This window comes from Eucyclogobius newberryi, unplaced genomic scaffold (assembly GCF_026437365.1).
Source record: "Eucyclogobius newberryi isolate DKJ021-1_F unplaced genomic scaffold, fEucNew1.0.hap1 SCAF_1, whole genome shotgun sequence".
Taxonomy (NCBI): Eukaryota; Metazoa; Chordata; class Actinopteri; order Gobiiformes; family Gobiidae; genus Eucyclogobius; species Eucyclogobius newberryi.
Window position 1 is genome coordinate 49,104,483 of NW_027315723.1, and position 9,508 is coordinate 49,113,990.

Genomic DNA, 9,508 nt, shown 5'->3' on the forward strand with positions numbered 1-9,508 from the left:
CCGCGCCGCACCCTAAACCTGCACAATGAATGTCATTGTTTATACTTTTATTATTTTTGTAATTTTAATCACTGTATTGTGACGTTTGATCTTTTTGTGGTTTTGTAAAGCACTTTGAGTTGCATTTTGTATCATTTGTTTTGTAAGAATAAATGTGATTAATATGTTTCCATTTTAATCCAGGTGTTTTCTACAGGCCACAACCAAGCATTTCCACTGAACTGTTTTTAACACAGTTATTTATAAATGCTAGAGATGAACACATGTATGTTCTGTTATCGACTGGAGCTAACAAAGAGAGTTAATGTTACCCAATGTTATAAATCATAAGTTGATCGTAAACACATTTACAAATAGTTAAAAAGTCTGAACAAAATGTGCTTGAACAAACATTTTATTGCAATACATTCGCATATTGTGTACTTTTTACTTTTTAGCAGTGGTAGACCTCAGTTTGCAGTAACAGTCCTCAGTATTTTTCGGCTCTTATCGGTATCGCCTGGACATTTAGAAGCATCAAAGAAACGAGGTGTCATTCATATGTCAGCTGAGGCTCCACATGACCGTGACCATCGCCATGGCGCCGTTCAGCACAGCCATCCCATAACCCAGCCGCGCCCCGTCACTATGGAAACACACATATTAGTACTAAAAGATGTAAGAAAGCAGAATAAGGTGTTTTGGGCGTTACCTGTCCTGGGGTGAACTGTGTGGGCGGGGCCTGCAGTGGGCGGAGTCCAGGTGAGTCAGGATCCAGGAGGAGGCTGAGCAAAGACCGGCAACAACCAGAGAGAGGGCGGAGACACTCCAGAAACCTACAGCACAATGACTGTGTACATTATGACAACTTACCAGAGGTGGGCGGAGTTAAGATAATGATACTCAAGTAGAAGTACAAAGTAGTAAGTACAAAGTAATAAGTAAGTGAATTATGATTATCTTGGGAACTTACAGGTAATTACTCTAACTTAAACTTAACTGTTCGAAAGTACAGTGAGTAAAGAAATGACATGCTACAAGAATGACAGGACGTGATGGGGGGAAATACATGATTTATATTTCAGTTTAACCGCACATGTCTTTAATGTAAAAGACAATTTAAAAAGACATGCTCTTTATTCCAATGTAGAAAAAGATTCAGTTGTTTTGAAGATTAGGGACACTTATAGAGTATTATGGACACTCACAGAGTATTAGGGACACATATAGAGTATTAGGGACACATATAGAGTATTATGGACACTTATAGAGTATTAGGGACACTTATAGAGTATTAGGGACACAGATAGAGTATTATGGACACTTATAGAGTATTAGGGACACATATAGAGTATTAGGGACACTTATAGAGTATTAGGGACACATATAGAGTATTATGGACACTTATAGAGTATTATGGACACTTATAGAGTATTAGGGACATTTATAGAGTATTAGGGACACTTATAGAGTATTAGGGACACTTATAGAGTATTAGAGACACATATAGAGTATTATGGACAATTATAGAGTATTAGGGACAATCATAGAGTATTATGGACACTCACAGAGTATTAGGGACACATATAGAGTATTAAGGACACATATAGAGTATTATGGACACTTATAGAGTATTAGGGACACTTATAGAGTATTAGGGACACATATAGAGTATTATGGACACTTATAGAGTATTAGGGACACATATAGAGTATTAGGGACACTTATAGAGTATTAGGGACACATATAGAGTATTAGGGACACTTATAGAGTATTAGAGACACATATAGAGTATTATGGACAATTATAGAGTATTAGGGACACTCATAGAGTATTAGGGACACATATAGAGTATTAGGGACACTTATAGAGTATTAGGGACACATATAGAGTATTAGGGACATTTATAGAGTATTAGGGTAGGGACATTTATAGAGTATTAGGGACACATATAGAGTATTATGGACACTTATAGAGTATTAGGGACACATATAGAGTATTAGGGACACTTATAGAGTATTAGAGACACATATAGAGTATTAGGGACACTTATAGAGTATTAGGGACACATATAGAGTATTATGGACACTTATAGAGTATTATGGTAGGGACATTTATAGAGTATTAGGGACACATATAGAGTATTATGGACACTTATAGAGTATTAGGGACACATATAGAGTATTAGGGACACTTATAGAGTATTAGAGACACATATAGAGTATTATGGACAATTATAGAGTATTAGGGACACTCATAGAGTATTAGGGACACATATAGAGTATTAGGGACACTTATAGAGTATTAGGGACACATATAGAGTATTAGGGACATTTATAGAGTATTAGGGACACTTATAGAGTATCATGGACACATATAGAGTATTAGGGACACTTATAGAGTATTAGGGACACTTATAGAGTATTATGGACACTTATGGAGTATTAGGGACACTCACAGAGTATTAGGGACACTTATAGAGTATTAGGGACACATATAGAGTATTAGGGACACTCACAGAGTATTAGGGACACTCACAGAGTATTAGGGACACTTATAGAGTATTAGGGACACATATAGAGTATTAGGGACACATATAGAGTATTAGGGACACTCACAGAGTATTAGGGACACTTATAGAGTATTAGGGACACATATAGAGTATTAGGGACACTCACAGAGTAATAGGGACACTCACAGAGTATTAGGGACACTTATAGAGTATTAGGGACACTCACAGAGTATTAGTGACACTCACAGAGTATTAGGGACACTTATAGAGTATTAGGGACACATATGGAGTATTAGGGACACTCACAGAGTATTAGGGACACTTATAGAGTATTAGGTACACTTATAGAGTATTATGGACACATATAGAGTATTAGGGACACTTATAGAGTGTTATGGACACATACAGTATTATGGACACTTATAGAGTATTAGGGACATATATGGAGTATTAGGGACACTTACAGAGTATTAAGGACACTTATAGAGTATTGTGGACACATATAGAGTATTATGGGCACTTATAGAGTATTAGGGACACTTATAGAGTATTAGGGACACTTATAGAGTATTAGGGACACATATAGAGTATTATGGACACTTATAGAGTATTAGGGACACATATAGAGTATTAGGGACATTTATAGAGTATTAGGGACACATATAGAGTATTATGGACACTTATAGAGTATTAGGGACACTTATAGAGTATTATGGACACATACAGTATTATGGACACTTATAGAGTATTATGGACACTTATAGAGTATTAGGGACATATATGGAGTATTAGGGACACTTACAGAGTATTAAGGACACTTATAGAGTATTATGGACACTTATTGAGTATTATGCACACTTATTGAGTATTAGGGACACATATAGAGTATTAGGGACACTTATAAAGCATTATGGACACTTATAGAGTATTAGGGACACTTATAGAGTATTAGGGACACTCACAGAGTATTAGGGACACTCACAGAGTATTAGGGACACTTATAGAGTATTAGGGACACTTATAGAGTATTAGGGACACATATAGAGTATTATGGACACTTATAGAGTATTAGGGACACATATAGAGTATTAGGGACACTTATAGAGTATTAGGGACACATATAGAGTATTATGGACACTTATAGAGTATTATGGACACTTATAGAGTATTAGGGACACTTATAGAGTATTAGGGACACATATAGAGTATTATGGACACTTATAGAGTATTAGGGACACATATAGAGTATTAGGGACACTTATAGAGTATTAGGGACACATATAGAGTATTATGGACACTTATAGAGTATTATGGACACTTATAGAGTATTAGGGACATTTATAGAGTATTAGGGACACATATAGAGTATTATGGACACTTATAGAGTATTAGGGACACATATAGAGTATTAGGGACACTTATAGAGTATTAGAGACACATATAGAGTATTATGGACAATTATAGAGTATTAGGGACACTCATAGAGTATTAGGGACACATATAGAGTATTAGGGACACTTATAGAGTATTAGGGACACATATAGAGTATTAGGGACATTTATAGAGTATTAGGGACACTTATAGAGTATTATGGACACATATAGAGTATTAGGGACACTTATAGAGTATTAGGGACACTTATAGAGTATTATGGACACTTATGGAGTATTAGGGACACTCACAGAGTATTAGGGACACTTATAGAGTATTAGGGACACATATAGAGTATTAGGGACACTCACAGAGTATTAGGGACACTCACAGAGTATTAGGGACACTTATAGAGTATTAGGGACACATATAGAGTATTAGGGACACATATAGAGTATTAGGGACACTCACAGAGTATTAGGGACACTTATAGAGTATTACGGACACATATAGAGTATTAGGGACACTCACAGAGTATTAGGGACACTCACAGAGTATTAGGGACACTTATAGAGTATTAGGGACACTCACAGAGTATTAGTGACACTCACAGAGTATTAGGGACACTCACAGAGTATTAGGGACACTTATAGAGTATTAGGTACACTTATAGAGTATTATGGACACATATAGAGTATTAGGGACACTTATAGAGTGTTATGGACACATACAGTATTATGGACACTTATAGAGTATTAGGGACACATATAGAGTATTATGGGCACTTATAGAGTATTAGGGACACTCACAGAGTATTAGGGACACATATAGAGTATTAAGGACATATATAGAGTATTATGGACACTTATAGAGTATTAGGGACACTTATAGAGTATTAGGGACACATATAGAGTATTATGGACACTTATAGAGTATTAGGGACACTTATGGAGTATTATGGACACTTATAGAGTATTATGGACACTTATAGAGTATTAGGGACATTTATAGAGTATTAGGGACACATATAGAGTATTATGGACACTTATAGAGTATTAGGGACACTTATAGAGTATTATGGACACATACAGTATTATGGACACTTATAGAGTATTATGGACACTTATAGAGTATTAGGGACATATATGGAGTATTAGGGACACTTACAGAGTATTAAGGACACTTATAGAGTATTATGGACACTTATTGAGTATTATGCACACTTATTGAGTATTAGGGACACATATAGAGTATTAGGGACACTTATAAAGCATTATGGACACTTATAGAGTATTAGGGACACTTATAGAGTATTAGGGACACTCACAGAGTATTAGGGACACTTATAGAGTATTAGGGACACTTATAGAGTATTATGGACACTTATGGAGTATTAGGGACACTCAGAGAGTATTAGGGACACTCACAGAGTATTAGGGACACTTATAGAGTATTAGGGACACATATAGAGTATTAGGGACACTCACAGAGTATTAGGGACACTTATAGAGTATTAGGGACACATATAGAGTATTAGGGACACATATAGAGTATTAGGGACACTCACAGAGTATTAGGGACACTCAGAGAGTATTAGGGACACATATAGAGTATTAGGGACACATATAGAGTATTAGGGACACTTATAGAATATTAGGGACACTTAAAGAGTATTAGGTACACTTATAGAGTATTAGGGACACATATAGAGTATTAGGGACACTTATAAAGCATTATGGACACTTATAGAGTATTAGGGACACTTATAGAGTATTAGGGACACTCACAGAGTATTAGGGACACTCACAGAGTATTAGGGACACTTATAGAGTATTAGGGACACTTATAGAGTATTATGGACACTTATGGAGTATTAGGGACACTCACAGAGTATTAGGGACACTTATAGAGTATTAGGGACACATATAGAGTATTAGGGACACTCACAGAGTATTAGGGACACTTATAGAGTATTAGGGACACATATAGAGTATTAGGGACACTTATAGAATATTAGGGACACTTATAGAGTATTAGGTACACTTATAGAGTATTATGGACACATATAGAGTATTAGGGACACTTATAGAGTATTAGGGACACTTATAGAGTATTATGGACACATACAGTATTATGGACACTTATAGAGTATTATGGACACTTATAGCGTATTAGGGACATATATGGAGTATTAGGGACACTTATAGAGTATTAGGGACACATATAGAGTATTAGGGACACTTATAGAGTATTATGGACACTTATAGAGTATTAGGGACACTTATAGAGTATTAGGGACACTCACAGAGTATTAAGGACACTTATAGAGTATTATGGACACTTATTGAGTATTAGGGACACATATGGAGTATTAGGGACACTTATAGAGTATTAGGGACACATATAGAGTATTAGGGACACTTATAGAGTATTATGGACACTTATAGAGTATTAGGGACACTTATAGAGTATTAGGGACACTCACAGAGTATTAGGGACACTTATAGAGTATTAGGGACACTTATGGAGTATTATGGACACTTATGGAGTATTAGGGACACTCACAGAGTATTAGGGACACTCACAGAGTATTAGGGACACTTATAGAGTATTAGGGACACATATAGAGTATTAGGGACACTCACAGAGTATTAGGGACACTCACAGAGTATTAGGGACACTTATAGAGTATTAGGGACACATATAGAGTATTAGGGACACTCACAGAGTATTAGGGACACTCACAGAGTATTAGGGACACTTATAGAGTATTAGGGACACTTATAGAGTATTAGAGACACTCACAGAGTATTAGGGACAGTCACAGAGTATTAGGGACACTTATAGAGTATTAGGGACACATATGGAGTATTAGGGACACATATAGAGTATTAGGGACACTTATAGAGTATTAGGAACACTTATAGAGTATTATGGACACATACAGTATTATGGACACTTATAGAGTATTATGGACACTTATAGAGTATTAGGGACACTTATAGAGTATTATGGACACATATAGAGTATTAGGGACACTTATAGAGTATTAGGGACACTTATAGAGTATTATGGACACATACAGTATTATGGACACTTATAGAGTATTATGGACACTTTTAGAGTATTAGGGACATATATGGAGTATTAGGGACACTTACAGAGTATTAAGGACACTTATAGAGTATTATGGACACTTATAGAGTATTAGGGACACATATGGAGTATTAGGGACACTTATAGAGTATTATGGACACTTATAGAGTATTAGGGACACATATGGAGTCTTAGGGACACATATAGAGTAGTAGGGACACTCACAGAGTATTAGGGACACTCACAGAGTATTAGGGACACTTATAGAGTCTTAGGGACACATATAGAGTATTAGGGACACTCACAGAGTATTAGGGACACTCACAGAGTATTAGGGACACTTATAGAGTATTAGGGACACATATAGAGTATTAGGGACACATATAGAGTATTAGGGACACTCACAGAGTATTAGGGACACTGACAGAGTATTAGGGACACTTATAGAGTATTAGGGACACATATAGAGTATTAGGGACACTCACAGAGTATTAGGGACACTCACAGAGTATTAGGGACACTTATAGAGTATTAGGGACACATATAGAGTATTAGGGACACTCACAGAGTATTAGGGACACTTATAGAGTATTAGGGACACTTATAGAGTATTAGGGACACTCACAGAGTATTAGGGACACTTATAGAGTATTAGGGACACTTATAGAGTATTATGGACACTTATAGAGTATTATGGACACTTATAGAGTATTAGGGACACTCACAGAGTATTAGGGACACTTATAGAGTATTATGGACACTTATAGAGTATTATGGACACTTATAGAGTATTAGGGACACTTATAGAGTATTAGGGACACTTATAGAGTATTAGGGACACTTATAGAGTATTATGGACACTTATAGAGTAGTATGGACACTTATAGAGTATTAGGGACACTCACAGAGTATTAGGGACACTTATAGAGTATTAGGGACACTTATAGAGTATTATGGACACTTATAGAGTATTAGGGACACTTATAGAGTATTAGGGACACTTATAGAGTATTATGGACACTTATATAAAAGTATTATAAAACTTTGGGAGACTTTTGACTTGTATAAAGTTTATGACGAGTTCAGCTGATGCTGCACTGACTAAACTCACTGCACTGTGTTTTCTCTCACACAAACACACACACACACACACAAACACACACACACACACACACAAACACACACACACATAAACACACACACACATAAACACACACTCACACACACACACACACACACACACACACACTCACACACTCACACACACACACACACTCACACAGACACACTCACACACACACACACACTCACACACACACACACACACACACACACACACTCACACACACACACACTCACACACACACTCACACACACACACACACTCACACACACACACACACACACACTCACACACACACTCACACACACACTCACACACACACACACACACACACACACTCACACACACACTCACACACACACTCACACACACACACACACACACACACACACTCACACACACACACACACACTATTTTCTCTAAATGTCTTGTTTGTAAAGTTTCTATTGCGTTGTTGTTCTGAATGGATTTACCCAGCATCCTTTGTTCTGTCCCATCCGCTCCTTTGGCCCTCAGGCCCCTCAGTTCTGAAAGAGCCATTACGTCATGAGTTAGAATCAGTCCAGGGAGAAACCTGCTCGTGCTTTACCTTTGAGGACCGGGTAGAGGAGCGCGGCCACACAGCCCACCAGCGCCAGGACCAGCGCAGAACTGACCAGTGACAGCACCAGGCCCAGCGCGCGCCCGGGGGGCCCTCTGGAGCCCTCCCTGCGGCGCCCGGACATCCTCACGATCCACTGGCCCAAAATCTCACCTTTACTTCGGCCTAGTTTTGGAAAGTTTCTCCATAAATTACAACTTTTGCAGCCGAAAGTTTTGCCTCGCCATTTTGTTTGGTGCCTGCAGGTTACTTCCGCACACAGAGCTGCACAGACGGGTCGGTGCAGGTCCTAGTGTAGGCCCAGTGTAGGCCCAGTGTAGGCCTACATCAGGACCTGCTGCATTCCACTAACGTCTGCGCTGCTGCTGTATTCCAGCAGAGGGCGCCAAAGACAAGTGGTTTACAGCGAATATCTTTAATAATAATATATAATTATAGTTATACATAATGCTATGTTATTCATTTATTTGCTCCCGCTTGTTCCCGTTAGGGGTCGCGGGTGACTGGAGCCTATCCCAGTGACTTTGGGCTTTAGGCGGGGTACAACTTGGACAGTGGCCAACTCGTCGCAGGCCCAACACAGACATACTGACAACAATTCACTCTCACATTCATTCACTAGGGCCAATTTAGAGTTGCTAATTTTGCCTACCACATGCAAGAATGCTTAGAACATTTTTTAACAATAATTAAGAGATATGAGTCTTTTGTGTTGATACAAAAAGTTTAATTTCTTTAAGTTCAGCTCATGAAAAATGGGAGCAAAAACAAAAGTGTTGCTTTTCTATATTTTTATCAGTGTATTTTACAATTACAGAAGATGTA

At 37.6% G+C, this 9,508-nt stretch overlaps 1 protein-coding gene across 1 annotated transcript; it reads right to left on the reverse strand.

The window, feature by feature from the left end:
* Window positions 1–378: 378 nt before the first annotated feature.
* On the reverse strand, window positions 379–8,983 carry arl6ip6 (ADP-ribosylation factor-like 6 interacting protein 6). The gene is made up of 4 exons (XM_072451935.1): window positions 8,672–8,983; window positions 8,556–8,609; window positions 692–815; window positions 379–625 (listed from the first exon to the last, which is right to left on the reverse strand). Exons 1-4 carry the CDS (start codon window positions 8,805–8,807, stop codon window positions 544–546), a joined length of 396 nt encoding a protein of 131 aa, XP_072308036.1. The 5' UTR covers window positions 8,808–8,983; the 3' UTR covers window positions 379–543.
* Between the last annotated feature and the right edge of the window lie 525 nt (window positions 8,984–9,508).

Coding starts and splice junctions, on each gene's coding strand:
- arl6ip6 (XM_072451935.1), bottom strand. CDS start 8,807: ATGTCCGGGCGCCGCAGGGAGGGCTCCAGAGGGCCCCCCGGGCGCGCG. Junction 8,610..8,671: donor CCTCTACCCGGTCCTCAAAG/GTAAAGCACGAG, acceptor TGGCTCTTTCAG/AACTGAGGGGCCTGAGGGCC. Junction 816..8,555: donor GACAGAACAAAGGATGCTGG/GTAAATCCATTC, acceptor ATTGTGCTGTAG/GTTTCTGGAGTGTCTCCGCC.